The sequence below is a fragment of the Calonectris borealis genome, chromosome Z (assembly GCF_964195595.1).
Source record: "Calonectris borealis chromosome Z, bCalBor7.hap1.2, whole genome shotgun sequence".
Taxonomy (NCBI): Eukaryota; Metazoa; Chordata; class Aves; order Procellariiformes; family Procellariidae; genus Calonectris; species Calonectris borealis.
The window spans coordinates 3,193,205-3,217,517 of NC_134352.1; the positions used below are offsets into that span (position 1 = coordinate 3,193,205).

Consider the following 24,313-nt stretch of genomic DNA (forward strand, 5'->3'; position numbering starts at 1 on the left):
GATGGAAGAAGAATTTGAATCTTCCCTTTAAGGCTAGTTAATTGATTAATGAGTCAGGAGAGTAATGCAAGATTTTCTGGCTTTGCTTTTAGAAAAAGTAATGACTGTTCTTAAGATCATTGTGCATCACACCATCCTTGCAGATTTATCAAGTGCACGGTGAGAAGTCAGATTAGATAAAAACACTAAAGGGACCAAAGCAGAATAATTCCTAACCTCTAGATTTTGAGTGGTCTTCAGCATGTTCTTCAGCATGTCTTCTCACTGTTCGGTCACATCGAGGCTGGGACAGCTCTGGGCACGTACAAAAGTGTAAATCTAGGCACCCAACAAACTTCAAAATAAATAACAAAAAAAACCTCCAAGGCTGGGTGAAAGCCTATCAAGAATTTTTAGAATATTGATTTTGGGCTTGGTGATCTAAATTCTGCCCATTTCTACATCCACATCCTTCTACTGGACCTCAACCTGCACAGCAGTCTGTGACATAAAGGATTATCTCTAGGTTGCCTAACCCCTCCAGCTGAGATCTGAACCCTGCGGACCTCTCAGAAGCAGAGCAGAGCACACCGACACCATGCAGTCATCGATACTGGAACAGTTAAGTTCAGATGAATCAGTACTAATTTTCAACAGCTTCCAGGGAAGATTCTCAGGCAGTGCGATCTGTATTGTTTCTTTCCATAATTTTCCATAATTTTCTAACAAATTTTTCTCTCCTCTTTCCTCTCCACCAAAAAAAAAAAAAAAAAAAGACATGACATTCAAGGGAAGGCTTGCCAGTTTCAGGAAATGGTTCGTTAAGTGAGGTCTAATTTTAATCTTTTTATAGAGGCTGGAATATTGCCATCTTCCTTGGAGCTCCTGACTCCAATATTAGACAGAGCATCACCTTCATGGTTTTCGTCAGCCAGAAAAAAAAAAAAGCTTTGGACTTAATTTTTTTAAACTTTATGCGGACTTCTCTGCAGAGCAGTATCATGTACAAGGCCTGAGAAAGGCTATTTGAGGCTCCCGACAAATAATAACCACTCTAAGTGTGTACAAACTTAAGTCTTCACTGCCCATTGTTTACCTAAGATGATAAGACTTGATCATCTTTGTATTCAATTTTTAAAATCCTGTTTCAGGATCTATAAAACTTTTAATTTTTAATAAAACTTGATATAAAACTTTTAATATTTAAGTAAATTACAGTTCATTTGAAAAAAAAAAAAACTTAGCTCCTGAAAATTAACTAATATTTACAGTTAACTAAACATCTGAAAATAACTGCTAAATACCTCTTTTAGTTACACTTCATAGCATGTTCCCCACTTAAATAAAAGCAGGATTGAATTTTTAAACAAAATATATGATTTTGACACACAGGCTTCACCGACGAACGTCAGGTTTGCAGGAATGCACAGGCAAAAGACTGGCACAAGGCAGCGCAGGCAGTTCACCCCGTTTGCCACAAGATGGCACGAAACATATAAATTGCGAGGACGAAAATAAAATGAATCGCAAACTATGAGAAGTATTAAAAAGAAAAGCTGCAGAGACTGAATGCATGTGTGACTTTTGGCAGGATGTGGGAAATGCATCAATACAGGTGAATACAACACCATTCGGCAGAACGGGCGATGTAAAGTTTATTATTCATAACACACGCTTAACCAAATCGTGTCAGCCTGTCTAGCGCTCCAGATTTAAATTACATCTAACCATATATGATGGTGCGATGATCCAGGTGGCTGGAAACAAGCCGGCGTGGGACCAGAAAGAAGAGCGAAGAGAGGGTGGGTGGCACTTCTGGTGGGAAACGGGCGCAGAAGAGTCAGGACAAGCCGGACAGGAGGAGGCGGGCGGCCGGCGGGGAGAAGGGCTGAGCAGCGGGCACCCACCCGGGCTGAATCGCTCCCCGTTAGAGACGGGCAGGGGAAGGAGAGGAGCGAGCGGGTGAGAGACGGGCAGGAGAGCAAGCGCAAGTGGGCAAAAGGCAGATTGAAAGGGAGGTTTGTGTATAAATATATATATATTGCACAAGGGACCAATATACGGATTCGTGTGCCGATTTCTGAGCTGTTCTGGTGGCCTCAAAGCTCTTTTCTGAACTCATCAGGTCTACTAGAGATGAGCTTCTTACCTCGCCTGAATCTGAGACTTCAAGTTAACTTACCAAATACTGCCAGATTCATAATAAAACCTTCTGATTTGGGAATTTATAGCTGTGTCCACAACAACCAACAGGATGCAACACAGGAAATGCTGTTCCCAATCCATCCTCCTTACCCAAAGGACACGGAGGTGCAGGGCTGCAGGAAGGAGACTCATGTTTGAGGGAAGAGATAATAGTGATGAATTAAAAAAAAACACAGGAAGGTGTCCTGGTTGCAGCACTAGCAGAAGAAGGGTCATTATTTCAAACGGGAGCAGATCTCAGCTCAGATGCTTTGGGTGCATATGCAGTACATAGCGTAGGGTTAATATTAAATTGATTTGTAATTTTATTTTCACCAAGCTTTAACTGGAATTTAGAATTAGTCTTGAAAACTGGTTCAACTTTCATGTAAATCAGCACATCTGATCACTCAGGATATTTTTTAATTAACTCACACCACCACCATAGCAATATATGGAAATTAGAGAGCTTCAAAGATTGTGAGATTTTGCATTGCATGGGTATCCAAATGTCCCACTAATCTCAGTGGACTCAGTTTTATGTGTTTGGAAAAACATCCAAAAAGGCTCGACCGTGCCTGCAGCCCTCAAAAGTTGCTCCAAATTGCAGCTCTCTCACTGTTGCAATAAAAACTAGATTTATCAGTGGTGTTCTCAATGTGTCCAGCACGCCTTAAGAAGCAGGGCTACCATCCACTGCATTTTCCCCCAGACAGCAATCCAGAAGCAGGAAAAAGCCGTCTGCCGCCCCGTATGATGCACGGTCAGGACTCATAACTATCTGCAAATTGGCAAAACCTAACGTCCTAGAAGATGACCCACAAGCTCACAAACGGTGCAATCTTCCTAACAGCCTCCTCACACGAAGTGCTGGCGCACATCCCGCATCCCCGCAGCAGCTGTGGTGCTCTCAACCTGTGTATCCAGAAATGGATCGGCAACAGACAGGAATCCCAGCGAGAGGGGAGGCAAGTTAGGGCCACGAGGTCTGCAGGTGACATACAGGGAGGTTTTACAGCAACTCAGCAAAGTATTTTATCCTTCTCCGACAAGTCTGGAATGGGCAAATGCAATCAGTATACAAAACACATCACACCTATCACAAAATAAATGAGCACGCACCGCACCCCGATTATGTAGGAATTATCTATACAGATACAAAAAAAATCCATATGGATACCCACTGGGCTAGCAAGATTTGGGCCTTCAACTTCCCAGAAAAGGCAACTGCTGTGCTCTTTATCATCGCTGCAGACTTGCCCTGAGAGAGGTGGATGGTGACAATGAACCCAGAGCGGGAAGGGCAGGAGCTGCAGCCTGGGCGCCGTGGATGGAAGCTGCATCCCGCACGGCTGCCGGCTTTCACACCTCCTACAGCAACTGCAGACCACGGAGTTGTGGTTTCTATGACTCGTGGAGGACACGGTTATTTTCTAAATTGCAGAAAAGAGGAAAAACGTGCAAATAAACATCAGACCATCTGCAGACATGAGAGCAACAAGACAAGCATTGGCGGGGGGGGAATAAAACACCTCCGCTTCTCTAGCAAGTTATCTTTTTATAGTTGGACTCGATCTTAAAGGTCTTTTCCGACCTCAATGATTCTAGGGTTCCATGATCTAGGGAAGTATGAAGGCTTACCACAAGATGGTGCAAAAACATAAAAAGTCCTAACAGGGCCGCAGGACATCTTCGGTTATAAAAAACCATGAGAATCTCCACCAGGTGTCGGGTCAAGGGAAATATGAATGACTTTTTTTACTTGAGAAAACCAGTAAATACACTCTTTGGAAACGTAAAGTCTGAAGGACGAGCGGCGCGCCTCAGTGCAAACTCCCACCGCCATCACACATCTCACTGAAAACCTTCCCTCGCTGGGAAAGACAGAATAATTAGCAATATTGCGTTAAATAACCGAACCGAGAGCGTTTACCCGAGAAACGACACCGCGGCGGTGGGTTTAAAAAAAAAAAAAAAAAAAAAAAAAAAAAAGCCCCCGGGGAGGAACCGGTGTTTGGCAGCGCGGAGGCTCATCCCGGCAGGGATTTGTTTCCCTCAAAGGCGTCTCCCCCCCTCCCCGCTCCCGCCTCTCCCCGCCGCTCTCTCCGGGAGCCCTGCCGGGCTCCCGGAGAGAGCGGCGGGGAGAGGCGGGGCGGTGGCGGGAAAGGCGGGACGGCGGCGGAGCGGCGCATGCGCGGTGGGGCTTGTTTGTCACAGGGCTTATAAGGCCGGGACGGCAGCGGCGGCGGCAGCGCCTTTGTGGGGAGAGCGAAGCGCCGGCAGCAGCGGCCACCCCCGCGCCGCCCGGGCTGGGGCCGGGGCTCCCCGCCGTCCCCATGAGCCGGTTGTAGGGTACGATCGCCCTTTACCTGAGGGGGTTTTTTGGGGTTTTTTTTTTTTGTTTGTTGTTTTTTTTTTTTTTTTTACAGTATATTTTTCTACACTTTGCTATAAAAAACCATGGTGCTGGGGAAGGTGAAGAGTTTGACAATAAGCTTTGACTGTCTGAATGACAGCAATGTTCCCGTCTACTCCAGCGGGGACACAGTCTCAGGAAGGGTCAATTTAGAAGTAACGGGGGAAATTAGAGTGAAATCCCTTAAAATTCACGCGCGGGGACACGCGAAAGTGCGTTGGACTGAATCGAGGAACGCGGGATCCAACACTGCCTACACGCAGAACTACACTGAAGAAGTGGAGTATTTCAACCATAAGGACATCCTGATCGGCCACGAGAGAGGTAAGGGTTTCCCTTCACAATGCGGTTTGGTTGTTGGTTGGTTGGGTTTTTTTTTTTTTTTCCGGGGAAAAAGGACGCATTTTTGCGTCGCCTGGTGTTTTTTTAACCGGGAGGGCAGGCGGTGCCGAGGGTCTGGCAGCGGGGTGAGGAGCCTTGATGCCCGGGCTGCAGGAGGTGGGTCTGCAGGGAGCGGGGCTGCCTCCAACTACCTGCCCTTCAGCACAGACGCTTATTAATACCTTATTTAAAAAAAAAAAAAAAAAAAAAGAAGCGTTGTTTTTTTTCCTAGTAATACTAGCAGGATTTGCCCCTCCGTGGGGAAAAATAGCTGTAAAATCAAAGCCAGGCAGGCAGTAAAGGACTTCACAGGAGCACCCTATCAAATCGTGGAATACAATGAAAGCGTAAAACCAGACTTTTTGACACATCGGGGTTCTGCTCTTCGGGCTGATAATGTGATGATTTTTTTTTTTTTAAGGATGGCTCGTTATTGCCGTATAAAAAGATTCCCCGTGGCTTATTTTGACATCTGCTATCCCCACCCCACGTGTAACCTTTTTTTATTTTTTATTTTTTTAACCCCCTTCCGGTAAATCGCTTTAATTCCCGACACACCCCGATGTAAAGATGTGCCCAAAAAACCCTGATGGGGAGCGGGGGGGTTGTATGTGTCTGTGTGAGTTGCATAATGGCAGCATCCCTCCCAAAACTGGGGAGCACCTCCGGCTCCCCCCCACCCACCCTCCGTGGAGGGGGGGGGTCCCCACGGCGCGGGGTGTACCCCCCCCGCTGGCAGACCCCCCCCGGGCGGCAGGGTGGGAGCGGCGGGGCCGGGGGGGTGTTTTTTTTCCGAAGTTTGCAGCCTTTGTTCGAAGCGGTTCAATCCTGTTTGGGACCGGTCCGGGGGGGGGAGGGGGGGTGCGCCGCCTGCTCCGCGCAGATTGGCCGCACGCGTCAGGTGGTGGCGATGACTTAATTCCCTAGCACGAGAAAATAATGTTAAAAACCGGTTATGTAATTTTGGTGCTGCTTGGCCTTTTTTTTTTTAAACATGCAGCATATTTACTGCAGGGATGGGATATTTCCCTTTCCTTTGGAAAAAAAAAAAACGTAATTTTTGAAGAACGAGGCCATTACCCAGCGTTTCTGAAATTAAGGCTGTAGCAGAGCTGGGGGCTTCTGTCTTTTTTTTTTAATTAATACCTCGTGCACAGCTGGCTAACGAGGTGACTCGCTGCTCAAAACCCTCCTCACAAATCACTCGCCCGAGCGAAAACTTCACGCACCTCCGGGTCGCGGGTGACAGACGCGTGCGGACACGGACGAGCCTCCCGTGGCGGGGTGGGAGTCTGCGGGGGTTGGGGTGGGGGAGCCGGGCGCTCCCCGCTGCCCGCCGAGCCGCTGCCGGCGCCCGCGGCCGAGTTTCAATGACCGCCCCGGGCGCTTCTCCCCCGAACTGGCGGCCCAGGCCGCGCCCCCCGCCCGCCCCCTGATTGGCCAGCTGGGGTTTGTTGGCCTGTTGCTAAGGCGATGCCAGCCGCTGATTGGAGGGGCGCTGGCCGCGGGGGTGAGGGAGCAGGTTCCCCTGCCCGCAGCCGGCGGGCGCCGGCAGCCCCCGGGGGCGAGGGGCCGCTCCCCTGAGGAGCTGGCACGGCGGACAGCCGCCTTCTGAGGGCGGGCGGGCGGCGGGACGCCCTGCGGCCAGTCACGTCCCCACCGCCCCCCTGCCCGCACACACCGGTAACGTCCCCTGAGGGGGTCTCGGCGGGGCGCGGAGGGCGGAAGGCGAAGGGCGGGCGGCGCCCCGCCTTCCCTCCCTCCCCTCGGCCGGCGGGGAGCGGAGCTGCTGAGCGAATGCGGCGGGTGTAACGTATACCGTATGTATATGAGCGGCTGGCTGGGGATCCGCTCGCGCCGGTTTAGGCCGGTCGGCTCCTGCTCCAGCCTGGCCCCTGATTGACAGCTCAGCACTTGTTTACCACAGCTCCGCCGCGGCCGCCCGGCTCGGCGGGACTGCTGAGCTGGCAGAAAGGGGGGGGAGGCAGGACGGGAACTTGTCTGTGAGGAGGAGATCGCCGTGCTGGGAAATAGAGCCGCAAGCGAAAGCAACGCTCCCCCTGCCTCAAAATAAAAAATCACAAAAAAAAAAAAAAAATTTTTTTTTTTTAAAAATCATCTTCACGCTGTCTGGTCCTTTCGGCGCTTTGTCCTGACATTTATTTCGTGACACTGCGTGCTGGAGGCGCGATGTGTCGATGGCTTGCTGCTGGGGGCTTTTTTTTGTTCTTTTTTTTTTTTTAAAAGGTTTTCGGCGTTTGCCGTGCACTGCAGGAAGGGGAGCATCGGCGTTTCTGTAGGACAATGGGAACTTAAAATCCTCTGCCTGTGTGCCTCCATTAATGCTTCAGACCATTAAATATAAGCGGTTGCCTTCCGCATTGTCTCACGATATCCCCTTTTATTATTGCAGCCCTTTTTATGTGCGAGCTGCTCAGTTATTTTTCTCTTAACTTTCTATTTTGATGAAGTCAGCGTTTTTCTGGTTTTATGGTAATTACGTCAGAATAAACCGCAAATTTGTTGTAGTATTTAAAGGCGTGCAAGAAATCATAACCATGAACGAAGGTCAGCTTTCTCGGTGGAACCAGCAAATATCTGGTCTTGCTGTCCAAGCAAGATCAAGTTAACCTATTGAAAAATAAAAAGTTTAGCTCTAGACAGTGTTAATCGGGCAGCTTGCCATTTTCTGCGCCCCTGAATTTGTCTGGTACTTTCCAGGTGGTGCTTGCACACCTTTTTTTTTTCCTCACACTTCTTTTTTTGGTGATTAATTTCTGGACGCTGTTGCCAGGCAGGAGATAAAAGAAAGCTGAATTACTAAATTTAATCTTACACAGCAGACTTCATGCAGATTGCTTAATGCTGTTAAAGAGCCATCTCTATTTCATTTTAACTAGGAATCACAGTGGAAAGCGCGATTTCCATTACAGATCTTGCAGGCAGGCCTTGAAATGGCAGCAGTTGCAACTATGTCAGTGTTCAGGGGCGGGATTATGAATTAAAGCAAATTAACCTCTCCTTCTCTGTGAGGTGAATCTTACCTACCCTTCTGTAGGTAAGATTTGGCCCAGCATCCAGCAGTTAATATGAACGGGCCAGAGACCCTTGTTTCTGGCACACCATGTTCTTAAGTGCTGTAACGAGTGTGTAAATGCCTTTTATTCTGGAAGAGAAGCCCCTGTAATGTATAAAATGTGTGCAGGTGAAATAGCATTTTTTTTTTTCCCCCTCCTAGATGATGACAATTCAGAAGAAGGCCTTCACACCATCCATTCGGGAAGGCACGAATATGCATTCAGCTTCGAGCTTCCACAGACGTAAGTGCCCGCACGCAGTCCTGGGGCCCTGCTGCCCACCCGCCTGAGCAAAACTCCTGCTGTGGGTGGAGGGGAAACCTTTTCAATGGTAGTAGGAATTGTGCTCCGACATGCAGCGGAGGACATAATCTCATTAAACTGAAGAGGTTGCTTTTAAACTGATAGACGCTTTTTTTTAATTTCCACAAAACAGGAGCTCATTGCTGCCCAGTTGCTCACTTTCATTTGACCAAGTCCAGCTGACTTATTAGGTCTTCCAATATCTTACCCTTTCCCAAGAGGAGGGAGAGGAATTTGAACTGTCACTGGAGTACTGCAGAGTGGCTGAAATACCTTCTAACCCAACCAACACTTTGCTGGAGCCATGCAGACCAGCAGAACTAGAGATAAGATCACAGCTGAATTGTTTGGGCTCAGTCTGGAACAGATGTGGCAAGTTTAACTACAAAAGAGGAGGTTGTTCTGCTTTAAACAGGATGTATGTACCCAGGCTGGCCTATGTGCAGAAAGCCTGGATGGAAATAAGCAGAAGGATGGGTGGATGAAGCAAGAAAAATTCCTCTACCTAATCCCATTTGTCTCAGAAAGCAGAGGTGAAGAGCAGAAGTGTAAAGATAAGGATTATTCCCCCATGCCCCTAGTCTGAAATGTGAAATGTAGACATCGTAATGGAAGATATATACGTAGAGGAGTTACCAATATGGAAATTGGCTAAAAATACAAGTTGCAATAAAACTAAACACACAGGAACAGAGGGAGTCTCAACATGGATGGAAAAAGGAGCCTTTTACTGTAAAAGGCAAGCAGTGAAGTCATTAAGGTTGAAAAAATTTGGCAGTGTGTTATGTGAAATAGCTCAGTACCTAATATTAAAGCTAGTAAACCATCTGTTTATTGGAGGTGCTGGTTTTAGCAGAACCTGCAGATGATAAACACTTCTACGGGTCAGTTTCAAAGTGAACAGCACAGGACTTTACAGTAGATTTTACTGGAACAGTGGAGAAGACCTGTATACATGGAGATTTTTAAAGACAATTTAACATTCTGAAAAATCTGAACTACAAAAAGAAAGAAGGCTAATACTGATCTTCCCTTGAGTTGGAAGGGGCGTTTAAATGTGGAAAAAACCCAAAACATTATACATGAACATGAAATGCTTAGTTTGAAGTGAAGCAGATAACCAGCAAGATATCGTAAGCATTGGTCAAAACATGGGTTCTTTTTAAGTGACCTGAAGGAATAACTGTGTAACCAGCTATTGATAATACTGAAAAAAACAAAGGCTGGTATTAAAAACCTGAAGTTTGGACACTGCCTACTTACTTGTTATTTTTTGTCTGTAGAATACTTCCAAAATATACTTAAACTACAGAGCAGCAGTGGAAGGAAAGAAGACGCACGCTGGCCTTACTGATTCTTTTTGCCCTAAAGAATATGGGGCAGGATGAAACATTGAAGACAGATTAGAAAATCCTTTCATTTGGATTATTAGGGGAAAAAAAGGAAACATTTCACATGTGCAAATAGAGAAGTCAAACCTGTAACTGAAAGAATCCTTCTAGTAAAGTGCTAGCATGGCTGGTATTATTCCCTATGGAAGATATGGAAGCTGTGCAAATAACTTACTTTTACTTTATATATTACAATGTATTCAAAACATAGTATAATAGAAAAAAATCTACTTGCATAAAAATAGGAAAAATTAAGTTATGGAAAACTACTGTTAATTGGAGGTAATTGAAATGTAAAGATCTTTTGTCTTTCATTTTATGATGTTACAGGGAAAAAAGGTGATGCTGAAAGGTTTGGAGATCCTTTCCACATCATTTTTTCTCCAGCTCCCAAAAAGGACTTCTTTCATCTGTCAAAATTCAGAGCAGAATAGACTTGATGATTTTATGTATATATATGCTTATATGTGTACATCCATATACAATATAAATGTTTTAAGCTGGTCTCATCAGGTGGAGGAAAATTAGAAGGTACTCAAAACAGCCTCTCTTCAGAACTCTAAATTGAAATATTTACTGTGCTTAAGGCAAAACAAACTACAAAAGTGCTGAGTTACAGCTAAAATTAACCTGACACTGAGATACCAGCCAAGTAACCAATAGACAATGATTTACAAAATATGATACCCAAAACAATAATTGGTTGATACTAATGCTAATTTTAAGTTGGTAGTCTTAATTTGGCCTTAAAAGGGCATGCTTTACTCTAGTTGTGAAAGTGGCCTCTTAAGTTTAAAGGAAATGTGTGCTCTCCTGGCATTTTCTAGTACAATTCTGTAACTGATTCTTAAAATCTATGAAAAATTATAGTAGGATGAATTGGAGATGATTTTTTCTCCCATCTTTAATCTTGAATTTTTCTGAGATATGGAAACTTTGCAAATAAGTTATGCTGCATTAAATACTACGATGCATTAAAAATGCAATTCTACATACTAATCCCTGATCTGATCAATTGTATCATTATTAGACAGAAAGACTTTACTCAATTTTGACCTTTGTGTCCTGCACAGACCACTTGCTACCTCATTCGAAGGCAGACATGGCAGTGTGCGCTATTGGGTGAAAGCCGAATTGCATAGGCCTTGGTTTCTACCAGTAAAATTAAAGAAGGAATTTACAGTCTTTGAACATATAGATATCAACACTCCTTCATTACTGGTAAGAATTGACAGAATTACTCATTCTTTATTTCTGGCATAAAAATAATGAAGTATAATAAGTGAAACAATATCCACATCTAATTTTATCTAATACTTATTCGCTAGTTTAATTACAGCTGATCTTCTGAGTTTTACATCATTTCAGCAACTCTTTAACTATTGGTATTTTGAAAGCTATGTTTTCCTGTGCTTGGAGTTGCTTCACATTTACGATATGTAAAATGGCTTTGTCAATTTAAATTGATAACACTAAATTGTAAAATGTCACTAAAAAGGAAAATTTTGCGAACTGTTCCTCTTTGATTTTGAATAAAAGATAATCTGTGGAAGGAACAGTGAAACTTAAAAGAATATTATAGTGAGAGACTGCTAACTTAAAAATGCAAAGTAAAAAATGTACTGGCGTGCATAATTGATAATTTCCATATGGATAGTTTTCTACCAATGGGGAGAAATTATCATAATTCTGTATAGTCTTTTTCTGAAAAGTCATTTCACTAAAATAATTTCAGTATCACAACTGCTTTCAATGAGGATTTGATTTCAATCTGGCCTAAAATACCTTTCTTCTTTTTTTCCTCCTCTTCAAATTCTAATCTACAGAGGGGGGGAAAAAAAACCTCAAAGTCCATTGAAATAGGTTTCTTGTGTGTATGGGTGAAAAATAAGACTTGCAAAGGGACGTTGACATTGCACAAATTCCATTAAAATCAAAGGACTCCCATTTGGCTTTAATGGGTTTTGGATCAAGTCCTAAATCCTGATACCACGTAAAATAACAAAGTCTGTTTAATACAGATGAAACAGGATCGTTCCAAAACAGAGGAAATAGCAGGAGTCAAGGTTACAGTATTTTAGCTTAGTTATTGTTTCTGAAATACAGTGTACTGGAAAGATGTTCTGGTTTACTGATAAATGAAAAGCTCTGCCAACAATGTGTTGGGATATGTAGGCTATAAGCCTTTCCTTAAGTTATACAGCATTTACGTATAAAAACTGTTTTACGTGCGACTGTAGTATGAAGTGTAGCAGAAAAAGCAGTGTTAATGAGTAATGGATTTAGAATAAACGTCGTATCTGCATAGTGCCTTTTAAATTGCTTGAGTTTTTCTTCCTATAAATAAAACTAGCTATGTTTATTAAAATACGTAACAATAAGTACATTATGAAAATCATTTTTTGTGTTGATGACAACAGATGAAGAGATTCATGGAACTCTTAATTAAATGGGCAATGTTGTTCTTTTCTTGCAGTCACCCCAAGCAGGCACAAAAGAAAAGACTCTCTGTTGTTGGTTTTGTACCTCAGGCCCAATATCCTTAAGTGCCAAAATTGAAAGGAAGGGCTACACCCCAGGTACGTAACAGAAGTAATTATAGGAAATGTTTTTCCTTCCCTTTTAAAATGAGAGTTTGTACTTACTGCTTTTATATAAACGAAATATTTAAACCATTCTTAACCGCCTCAGTCTGCATCGAGCAATCTTCTCGGTATTTTCTTAACTACAACTAAATTTGTTAACTAATGCTACCTGTGTCTCCAGATTGTCGAAGGACATCTGCTTCTGTTAGACCTGTGCATTTCTCTTTTAGATTAGCTAATGGTGATCCTATTCCTGTTAGCATCAGTGGATGTTTTTCAAGGTAGAGCATTGCTAGCAGCGTCCGGTGCACTATAACAATACACAGAATGTGTCAATTTGCTTAAGCTGCTTTGTAAATACAAAGAGAATGCAAACTTCTGTTTTGTTTCAGGTGAATCAATTCAGATCTTTGCTGAGATTGAGAACTGCTCTTCCCGTGTGGTGGTGCCAAAGGCAGCCATTTACCAAACGCAGGCATTTTATGCCAAAGGGAAAATGAAGGAAGTCAAACAGCTTGTTGCCAACCTGCGTGGGGAATCTTTGTCATCTGGCAAAACAGAAACCTGGAATGGCAAACAGTTGAAAATTCCACCTGTGTCCCCTTCGATCCTCGACTGTAGTATAATCCGTGTGGAGTATTCACTGATGGTACGTTGGATGGTCTGTTTCACTTCAGCATGAGTAGTTTCCATCATTCCTTGCAAATTGCTAAGCAGCTACCTCTGCTAACTAGGTACAAAAGAAATACATATCCTAGTATTACTGTCCTGACAGGAGTTCTGTAGATCAGTTTAAATCATGCATGCACGTTCTTAAAACAGTTTTGGTGTGCCAGCTAAGCACATGTGTTATGAGTGGGCGACATTTCCATGTGAGGGCTACTGTGAAGAATCCTGGGCTGCTTTTGACTTGAGGAGCTTCTTGTCTCCTTAGGAGCGTTTAGGGCCAACAGACAATAGGAAACTTAAGTTTCTTGTGGAAAATTCCATGGACAGAGAACTTGGTATACTAATTAGGAAGTGCTCATACAAACGTACATTCTAACCTTACACCTCTCCTGTTGTTGTTGTTCTTTAGGTATATGTTGATATTCCAGGCGCCATGGATTTATTCCTTAACCTACCACTGGTCATTGGTACCATTCCTCTACACCCATTTGGTAGCAGAACATCAAGTGTGAGCAGCCAGTGTAGCATGAACATGAATTGGCTTGGTCTGACACTGCCCGAAAGACCGGAAGGTAACTTGACAATACAAATCCCAATCAATTTGCTAGTCTGTTTTGATTTTTGTCTGCTTTATTCATCGCTGTCGTGCAAACAGACCCAAATTACATCCTTCATAATAAAGCCCACAGGAAACCCCTTGTGGATGTTTCCTTGCCACCTGCTTGTCCTCTGTAGAACAGAGTTCCCTCCCTGCCTTCCTCTCAAGGACAAGCAGTGAAATCCAGCTGCTTGGAAGCTGGCACAAGTGAAAAGCGCAGGATGCCATTGTGCTTGTGCAGAATTAATTCTGCCTCCAGTATCCCGATTGCATCCTTGGTTATAAGGCATTGTAACCCATCGTAATAGCAGTTTATGGTGTCCTTTAACAGCCTTAGTAGCCAAGCCTTTGTGAAAAGGTAACGTCATTCATTTTCATGGGAAATCTCTCTCATCAAAGGAGAAATTCTGCATCTTCTTCCCTGTGTTTTCACATGTCTGGTAAACTTCCTTTCTTTATATACAAATCCCAGAGTTGGATTTGCGGAATCCAGAGGAATGCAATGTTCTGTCATTCCTACTGGTACAGAGATTCAGTATTCTGAGTATGCTTTAAATTTAAAGGGGATAATGAAGCCACAGTAAGTGGTCAGTCAGCTCTTGGATTTGAGCATATCTTAAAACAAAACAAAACAGCCTACCCTCCCTTTCATGTTCAACAACTGTTAAAAAGTCATTTACCTACCTGTTGGTGCATTTTACAATGATAAAAGTTTAATATTTACCATGTTATATATTTTGACATGCATAAGAACTTGTTGTTCGAACTGCGTGTGCCTTTTCCCTGCAGCACCTCCTAGCTATGCAGAAGTGGTCACGGAGGAACAAAGACAGTCCAGCCTTGCACCCATGGGTGCTTGTGATGACTTTGAGAGAGCGCTTCCAGGACCATTGTTTGCATACATCCAGGAGTTCCGTTTTCTGCCTCCACCCCTCTATTCAGAAGTAGGTACCTCATACAGACTTACGATGATTAATTCACTGTTTTTCTGAATTCGGTCTTGTGGAATAAATGTAGGAAGTCGTTTGTCCTTCCTAAAATCAGGAGAAATCATTAAAATGGTGAAGAGGGGATAAGGTGACTTTGTTGTAGCGACGTGCAGGTGAATTGCATCAAGAGTTTTCGGGTTTCTTCATAATTCTAATGCTTTGTAGAAATTCACAAATTGTTGTGTACCCTATTGGCAACTTCATTAAAACCTTGCATTATGTAGATAATACATGGGTTAACACCAACATTTTGAGCCTATAGATGCACAACATGCTAATGTCTTTCACCTCTACTTCTTTCTAAAACTCTCTGCGGTTTTGGTTCTGTGCATGTAGTGCTTTCAGAAGTTCCATGTAGAGGAGTTACAAAGGTCGTCTTTCTGACTTCACGTTCTGTAAATAACACAGTTCTCCAACATTTCTGGCTGCAGTTTTACTTCTGTGAAAATCACTCAATCATGACATAACTTGAAAAGCTTTCCATGTTCATATTTTTCAAGAGAAGGCAGTGGTATAGGGCTGTATAACAAAAAGTTATACGGTGTAAACAAAAGTACAACAGTGTCCTTCGGCTAATTCTTGCTTGAATTCACTGTTGATAGTTTTTTTTTTTCCTTCTCTTCTTGAAACACTAATCTGCCGTTGAGTGGGCAGAGGGGCATGGTTTTTGCGTGCTGGAGACTTCTCTTCTATAGCTTAACCCTAGAATACAACTCTTAATTCCTTTCATTTTAGGTACTTAAAGATTTAGAAAGAAGCTTATTTTGTCCTAAAAAAATGCTTGTATAAAATCAACTGATAAGAATGTTGTCCAGCTACATACTGTGCACTTAAACTATTCTTACTATCTGGTTTTGGAGATCTAAGTTAGTATGTTGTCCCCCTTCTTCCTTTTCTAGAAAGGAAGAGGAGGTAAGGTGTGGAACACATCAACTTATAAGACATTTTAATTTTGAGGATTAATTACTTGTAAATTAAAAGTAGAATGACCTTTTACTAATAACTTTGGCTTTTGAAGCAAAATGTCTTCGGAAATCAATTAAAAAATTTATAAGCTACACTTTTAGCGATGAGTCAAATGGTCTTTTTAGTGTACAGTAAATAATTCAAAAGATTTCTGTGCTACTAAAGCAGATTTTTTCAAGTTTTTCATTAGTTCTTAGTGCTTATCCTTAAATTACGTCAGCCTGTAGTTCAAAGTTTTCCACCATACTTAGTTACTAATTTTTCATTCAATGTTTTGGCTAATTGACTAGAGGTTTTTCAGTTACTTGAATAATGTTTGGTTTGGGAATGCCGCTTATCACTGTGATTGTCTTAAACTTGTGAATTTTGTTGGGTTTTTGTTTGGATTGGTTTATTTCTAGCAGTTGACTCTAAAAATGCCTTGGGTTTTTTTTTCCCCTCTTTCGGTTAGATTGATCCAAACCCAGATCAGCCCACAGATGACAGACCATCTTGCCCCTCTCGTTGAAGGAATCCAGAAAAAGCTGACTTGTCTTGGGTTTTGAATCATACCTGCCGTGTTGAAGGTCAAGGCGTCATAGTGGAGACACACTTTCAAAGGAGGTGGTTTTGCTCTTGCCTGTATGGTGAATAAATGAAAACAACCTGTGATCATGCTTTGAAGCCTACAGTAACGTTGTAGGACTGCTCCACATGCTTGAAGACCTGATCTTTTGGTTTTTTCCCCCCTCCCCTTAAATACTGGCACATACTAGGAGCAGCCTTACTAACCTACAGTCATGTGTGTCAAAACACTCAAACCACATTGTAAGAGAGGGATGGCTTCCTCTTATGATTTGGAAATTTGCACATGCTCATTGCTTACGTTGTGCGGTTCAGTGTCACTACAGCTTTTTCTCATTTATGCCAGACTGTTGTTACTCCCCTCTTATTTGTTTGTGGTCCGCACAATAAGGAGCAAAAGAAAGCTTTGACAAAAAACAACAGCAACGGACTTTGACAAATGCACTGACTTTTCTTTTTTTTTAATTTAATGTAGCCTGGACTTTACCTGCATATGCACATGCTCAGAATTGTCCTAGTAGGCTGATCATGTATCACCTCTTCAGCTTGGATCCTGTTGTGGATTTATTTACAAACATCAAATGCCTTCAAGCCAATCCTTCTTGCTGTACGTTTTGCAGCCTACTGTAGTAGATAAGCAACAGATGTGGGGCTGGGGTGGGGGGTGGAGAGTTAATAGAAAGAAACTAATAGACTTCATCAAGATTGTATACCTTCTTGATTTCTTTTAAGAATTTGTTGCCTTTCTACTATTATTGCAAAGCAGCATTTTGTTACAGACTGCCTAAAAATCACTTAATCTCAGGTGAACTCATCACTTGCCAAACTGTTGGAATGCTATTTGTTTTGTTACGTTGCACTGTTGAGTTACTTCCTTTTTGTTTTGTGTTTGTGTTTCGTTTTTGTTCTTTATTCGAGAGCGGGATCAGGAATAGGGACATACACAAAAGTTACAAAACCCACCCTCATTCCCATTTCTCTTTCTGCATTATTAAAAAAGATGTTCAAGTTGTGAAGCTTTAAAAAAATTTTAAAAAGGCACAAACGAAAGCAGCACCAGCAGACACCAGCTCAGCCTCAAAAGAATTTTAAAAGGAAATAGTCATACACTGTCTAGGATTCATAGACAGATCGATATCTCAAGTAGTAGGGATGGGAAGGGAAAGTAAATTTATTTTTATATATAGTTACCTAATCACCAAAAATTCTATATATAATGAGTCTCTAGTAGAAAGTATATTTCAAACTGCAGGAAAAGCTTGGACTATGCTAAGAGCTCAGTTTGTGCACTTTGTATTATCTTCAGGGTTTATGATACTGTAAAAATAGTAAGTAAGACTAGAAGTATAATTAAACTGGGCAAGATCAGTGTTACCAGCCATACGCAGATACTGGTTAGCTAGAGTTGCTTCGATGATTGCATCTTCTGTGGTACTCTCAAGAGCTTTAAAACAAAACAGAACAGCGACTTTTACCATATATTCATTCAGAATGCAAGAAATGATACGGAAAGAGCACTCGCCCTTGAGTGTGCCCCAAGGAAGAAAAGAGTGCAATGGAGCCATTAGATGTGCTAACACCAATACCAGCGCTGACATGCTAGAGATTTACAATAAAAGTCAACTTTCCTTTTCAGAAACCGTGTAACACGGACCATTGACAAAGGGACATGCTTCTGGTGTTGACAACTTAAACAAATCAAGATGTAATCCATCAAGTACCTATCTCCTTGTGCAATAAGACAGCTCAGAAGGGAGCGGGAGAGGGAGGCTGGTGTTTCTGCCTGGTGCTCGTTCTTCAAAACCTCTGCCTTGGTTTTAAGGCTTCATAAATGCGACAAAATAGGCTTTTCCATAAGTGGCCTTTTATGAGAACATGAACGATAATTCATGTTTCAAAAATGACAACAGGGTGATAAAACATAAATGAGTCGCGTTTTAAGTGATTCAGTTAAAAGGCTTGGGCTTTGAGCAAGAATATTGGACGAGAAGGAAATTGGGTGACGTCTTAGATTATTAGGCCAATTTTGTGAATGTCCCTTCCCTCTACCCTCTCCAACCAGACAATTTTAAAAGCTGATGGGATCGTTGGCATAAAAGGGCATTTGGTGGTTTTTACTTTTTTTTCCTTTTTTGTTACTTTAACAGACTAGGGAACAATTGCTGATATACATAGCATTAAAGTACTTATCACAATATAATGGAAAATTGCATATGAAGCAGGATTGACCAATATCGTAGTAATTGGCATGGCATCACAGCCTTTGTGATTAGAGTGAAAAAGGCTATAACCTTATCAAATAAAGACTTTCAGTTAAATTATTGTTAGTTGTTCAGAGGCATTACTCTTCCACAAGTATTGGTCAATTCTCAGCGTTATAAAACATGAGGTTCACAGTTGTAGCCCAGTATTTGATATAGAATTCTGATCTGAATTAGGAAAAAGTAAGTAAAATCCAAACATTAGAGAAACAAAGTGCAATATTAAATGTTTGCTTTATAGGTTATATTCTATGGCTGTTTGTACTTTTCTTTTTTTGTTTTTAGTTTTGGTGCTGAATATGTCCTTGTAGACTCTGTTTCAAGAAAACAATATGTGGAAAACAATTTAATTTTTCCTATTGCTCTTCCTTGTGGAAAATAAACTTTTGTAAAAAAAAAAAAAAAAAAAAGGCTCTCAGATGTTTTCCGTGTAAGTCATAATTGTTTATACATGACCTAAATATTTTTTTTCAAAACATGTCTATCTATAAAATAATTACTGTGAGGATCGCATGATACAGGAACTTACTATAGGAACACACATACAACCCCTCTCAGACTAGATAGGGAAAAACTGTTTCTAGAACTGTATTTCTGAGTACCACCAGGGTCCAGTTTCGGCACCCTCGCCCCCTTTTATTCACAGCAGTGACCTCTCGGGGCCGGGTCCCAGACGGGAGACTGCAGGTTCCTCCGTCGGAAGGCGCCGGGATAGCATGCTTTCCAGGACACCCTGTTTCTGTGTCACTGCGACCCGTGACCCTCGTTCCAGGCGTCTGGTCCTTCCCGCGACGTACGGCTGGGGGACGGGGAGGGGACCCGCATTTTGGTGCGGCTGGGAGGAAATTGGGGAATGATTTCAAAGGTCTGCTTCGCAGCTGGGACTGGGAAGTGCGGTTTGGCGGCAGGGGGTGGAGAAGGTGCCCTTTGCCGTTCCCTTGGGAGGTCCGGCGTGACCGGCTGTTGAAGGTGTCCACCAGCCGTCTGAGCCCGGCGAGGTGTTCGCAGAGCTCGCCGGCAGCGAGGCACTGCCGCGGCGTCTGCCTTCCGCATACCACGCCGCAGCTGAACCTCTGACGAAAGGGATGGTCGTCATCCTTCGGCATCGGCGTGTCGGGTTGACCTGGAGGAGGTTCAGCAGGCGAGCGGCCAGGCGCTGGGCAGCCGGCGTGCCCTCCCCCTCCGCTGGCGTTCGGGGTCCTGCGCGTTCCCGTCGCGCTGCGCCCTCGGTTTAGTGGTGCAGCTGCTAACGTGGACAACCCGAACGTTCGACCTAGCTCCCTGATAGGAACAGTAGGACCTCCTGCTGTGAAACGGCGTGTTTCAGCTCAGTTTCGAGTTCAACGATGGAGAATCCAGGCAGACCTTCTAGGGTTTTTTCCCGCTATTAGTAACAATCATTTTTGCCTGAGTTCTGGTTCAAACCAACAAGAAACGTAAAAAAAGGTCTCTCGTTTTGCTCATCTACTTGGAGCTCCCTCATAGCTGAGTGACAATGAGAATTTTTTTTTCTAATACCAGCAGAAGCCGCCTTAATAACCAAATTTCTAATGCTATGTGGCAGTGTTAGAATTTAAATTAGCATCAGCATCATTTAACAGACACACACTTCTAGCAGTTCTGTGCAACATTTTCTTGAAATCTCACATTTTTGGACCAGCACCTCTACTTAACAATTAATTTAAGCTTAGCTTGTCAGCAAGATTATAAAGTTGGCAGTTACCAAAGGTTTATTATTTGAGATCTGATTTTCTTTTTTTTAATGCAAATGTTCCTTGTTTCTGAATATTAAAATACCTGTGCGCCCGTACAAATCTGTGCTACACCAGGGTGTCAACCTAACGGCTCTCCCCCATCAGCGGTCCATAAAAATGTACAGAAGGGCAGCAAGTTACAATGCTTGAGCACTTGAGAGACACAAGGCAACGTTGCAAAACTGATCAACACCTTTTCTGGCAATTATCTAGCTAAAATACGTGTCTAGCACTTTTTAATCCCTTTCTAGATTTAAGACCTTTTTGTGTTTTACAGAAACGAACCGCTAACTCACCATAAACTCCAGCCACCTTTGCTTTCCACAGCGCGGCCGCAAGCACGAAGCCCAGCTGCAGGACTGAAGAAAGGTCTCCAGAAGCAGCGCATGAAGCCGGGCGTCCACCCAACAACGGCTTTCCATGGGAAAACATCTTTGCCCGGATCGGAACCAACTCCTGCGACTTGAGGTAGACGGCTACGGGCAGCCCTACAGAGGGTCAGATGCCCAATGTAGATTTTCCATAAGCTGGTGTTGCAGGAGGACGATGCCTCCGGGGATGTAGAGTCCAGACTTCCCTCGTGTCGTGGATTTTGACCTCTTCAGAGGTCCACAGAGACTTGAGGAGGTACCAGGAGTTCCATTGCATGACCGTTTCTGTGGATTTCAGCTCCTAGATTTTGGTTTTTTAGTAAAAGCCACTTGCACGGGCACATTGTCAGGCACGTTCCACCTGCCCTCCAGACCGTATCCTGGAAATAGGAGAAAAGTAACCTACTTCTTCTCCCAGCAATCACCCACTCCTGAACTCCCCCACCCAGCTACAGCACGCTATTTTTAGAGCTGGATCTCCCTATCTCCTGAGCTAGCGGACATTAGGACAGAGCGGTGGCTTCTGACTCGAAGCCAGGTGCTGCCACGAAATCCGAGTTGATCAGTGTACTTTTCATCTAATCCAGCTCCTGCCGGGGAGGATGCAGAGTTCAGAAGGACGCTGCGTTTTGAGTTTGCTTCAGGCACCGTGCTGTGATAAATGTTTGTCATATTCGCATGAAAAACATCCTAGAACAGAGAAGGTGAGAGCTTTAAATACAACATAAAAATTGAGTCGTTGAGGAGATGTATTTTTAGGGAGGCAGGAATATACAATTAAAAAAAACCCAAAACCCACAGCCGAAAACTAACATCAAAGGGCAAAGCCTGGCACTATGCGTTAATTCTCTGCCGCTCCAGCAGTAGAATCTGATGTCTTACACAAGATAAAACCGAAATCTCCCTGAGGTGGTGCCTTCCATCTACCGCGAGCAGCTCCCCGCAGGGCTTCCAGCTGGAGGGGGGACCACTGAGCGCACAGTGGTCCCCATCGCTCCCGTGCATCCCTGCCGAGGGACTCTCGCCTTCCAGCTCGAGCCTTCGCCCAGCTACAGCCTTCGGCTCCCAGCTCTCCACCAAACGCTTGGGGATGGGGTGGCCCGTTAGCTGTTTATCGGTTTAATACACGCGGTTTCTCAAATGAACTGATGAGTGGGATGCCCTTCAGTCTTTCTCGAAGGAGATACGATGCTTTTGTTTTCAGCTGAGTACATGGAGGGAATGTAGGAGGAGGGGAAAAATTATTGCAAAACCTAATACTATTTATTTTTGTCTGAAAATTAATGCAATTGCCCAGATCCAAGCAAGGCCCTGCTGTCATTGGACTGCCTAGAATCAAGATGAAACTTCCCACTAGAGACGGTCATAGCAACATTCAAGGCAAATCTGTCATGGTTGCCCATCAGCTAAGAAACAGAATTTAATAAATCCCTCTGTGGTTCGGTAGCTCTGTAAAAGGTGTGGAGTATTCACCGGGTAACGACTTCTGATTAACAGATGATTTTTTTATTATTTACACCCTTGTTTGGGGGCCTACCCTAAGTCAGTTGAAGTCTGTCAACACCGGTCCATTTCTTCTGCAAGCAGCCCATTTTTCCTCGTTAGGATTGCTAAGAGAATAGATCACCATAGCATCTTCAGCTCCGATTTCAAAAATCATTTCAGTACTAAATATGTAGTATAAATAAAGAGAAACGTGTGTCAGTGTTTTACAGCTATTTAATTACCTCCCATAAATTAAACTAAACGGTCCTCTTACCTATCTTTTAACAGGCTAAGACAGGAAAGACAGTTTTACTGCCGCCCATTTTTTTTTTAGTGCATCAAACGCCATTTGTTGTGACTGAGTTGCACACCTCTAAAGCAATAAAGCAATTCATCAGTTGCACCACATAAAGCTATCCTCCCAAACAAAACAAATGAAGAAAACAATACCTGGCCTGTGCAGAAGTAGAACAATGTCGTTTAAATTGACTTTCTGTGCTTACTTTCCTTTCCGATTTCCCCCTCTTTTTCCCTTATAAATCAAAGTAATTCAAAGGAGGTAACAATCTTCTCTTGATCCTGTCTTCCTTAATTCTCTGTCTTCCCTTTCCTGTATTTTATTCAAGCTTTTTAACGCTTCAAAACATCCCACTTCTGTTTGTGCTTGTATTTGCTCTTATATCCTATGCCACCAGTAAAGCCTCATGTAAAGCTGGATTTCCTCAAAGAAAATCCCTTCCACTACTTTTTTGACCTGAAATTCCCAGAATGCACTTGAAAAGCCACTATACGTTTTCTCCCCCAAACCATCTTTGTATTGAAAAAACGCCAGGAGTAGTGATTAGATAGAAGACTTGTGAATTCCTAGTATAAAACTTACTTTTCATTCATGCTACGACCTAGTGAATAGGCAGTTGCAATATGGGAACTATTTTAAGGTATTTCGGCACCGTTACCCTATCCCGCAGCGAACACAAATTGACTTACCTTGAAGGTATCGCAGATTAAAAGCATACACAGGAACGACTGATGTCGGAGTGCACCCCAGTGAACTCATACCTTTTTTACCTGTGAGATAACACATCCTACCACTGTCTCACAATCACCCTTCCACCCAAAAAAAAACCCAAATTAAGCTTTAAATTGCTTGTAAACATCATTTTCATGTAGCTACCATATGGAAACCCTGTTCTAATGAAGGCTATATTACCCTACGCTCGTGCTGATCCTTTTTGCTTACCATATGCAACTAGAAAGTAATTTTAAAATACATTCATTTCTTTGGCATCAATTTGGTACTCTTCCATGATTTTGCATGCCCTAATACTAACTAGGCTTCTGGCACTACCAGAAGAAACAAGAAGAAATACACTTGGGAGCGTGCTTAGGGTTGACAAAGGCTACAGGCAGCGTGTTGCCTCCATTTATTTGCTGCTGCAAAAGGCAAGCTCTGCTGTGCTAAACCTTACCCTCTTGGCAGCTAGCTGATAAATACAAAATACTCCAACAAGTCATTTCTTTCTCCTTGGCTCACTGTGAGCAGATCTGAAGGGGAAGAAGAAAAGTTGCTATTGTTACAAGTAAAGAGCAGCGCAGGGAGAAGGAAGGAACCCAAATTTTGCAGTGGCGACTGGCCCCTCCACCCAGAGCATCCGAGCAGCCACGGAGAGAGAAGCCAGACATCTCACCCCTGACGAACACATGGATATCTTTAGCTCAGCAGTGCAATCTGCAGTTTATAAGTGTGTTGCAGCAGGAAAGTCCCTTGCTGAACGCAGTGGGAGCCCTCCAGGAGCCTCTGATGGAGCGAATTCCCCGTCAGCCTGCATCACCTCCATCGCCTGCGTGACCCCGCGGGGATAACGCGTGCGCGCACCCCAAACACAGGCAGACACGGACCGAGCAGGCTGCGGATGAGCAACAGCTTTGATTTATGCGATCCAGAAGTCTGTTGACTGGTTACACAAAACAGAGATTTTGCGAGTTCAGACAAGGACATTTTGGACTTGGACACGCTGTTGTATTTTCCAACCTTATAAGAAGATGTTCTGTTTCTGCAGCCCATAGATCTTTCTAAATATGGTGACAGTTTTAACAAGGGGTTTCAAAACGCTGTTACAGGATTATTCTAGGGTGCTCTGAATCGTACCCAGGAACCGAACCAATCCCTTTTCTCCAGCCCTCGTGCAAGGCAAGTTGTTGACAGGAGGAGCAAGCGCTCTGGTGACCTTTAAGAAGTTTCTCATTCCTAAATTTTAACCCAGGCCCCCAAGAATCCTTCGGGCTAGCGTTGTTACAAAAAGAAGAAGAGTGAAAAAAACCTAAGAGGAATGTAGCTTG

At 43.3% G+C, this 24,313-nt stretch overlaps 1 protein-coding gene across 1 annotated transcript; it reads left to right on the forward strand.

The window, feature by feature from the left end:
* Positions 1-4,379: 4,379 nt before the first annotated feature.
* ARRDC3 (arrestin domain containing 3) lies at positions 4,380-18,781 on the forward strand. Its single transcript, XM_075137627.1, has 8 exons — positions 4,380-4,903; positions 8,199-8,280; positions 10,805-10,952; positions 12,208-12,310; positions 12,709-12,965; positions 13,395-13,557; positions 14,373-14,527; positions 15,990-18,781. Exons 1-8 carry the CDS (start codon positions 4,624-4,626, stop codon positions 16,044-16,046), a joined length of 1,245 nt encoding a protein of 414 aa, XP_074993728.1. The 5' UTR covers positions 4,380-4,623; the 3' UTR covers positions 16,047-18,781.
* The last annotated feature ends 5,532 nt before the right edge of the window (positions 18,782-24,313 follow it).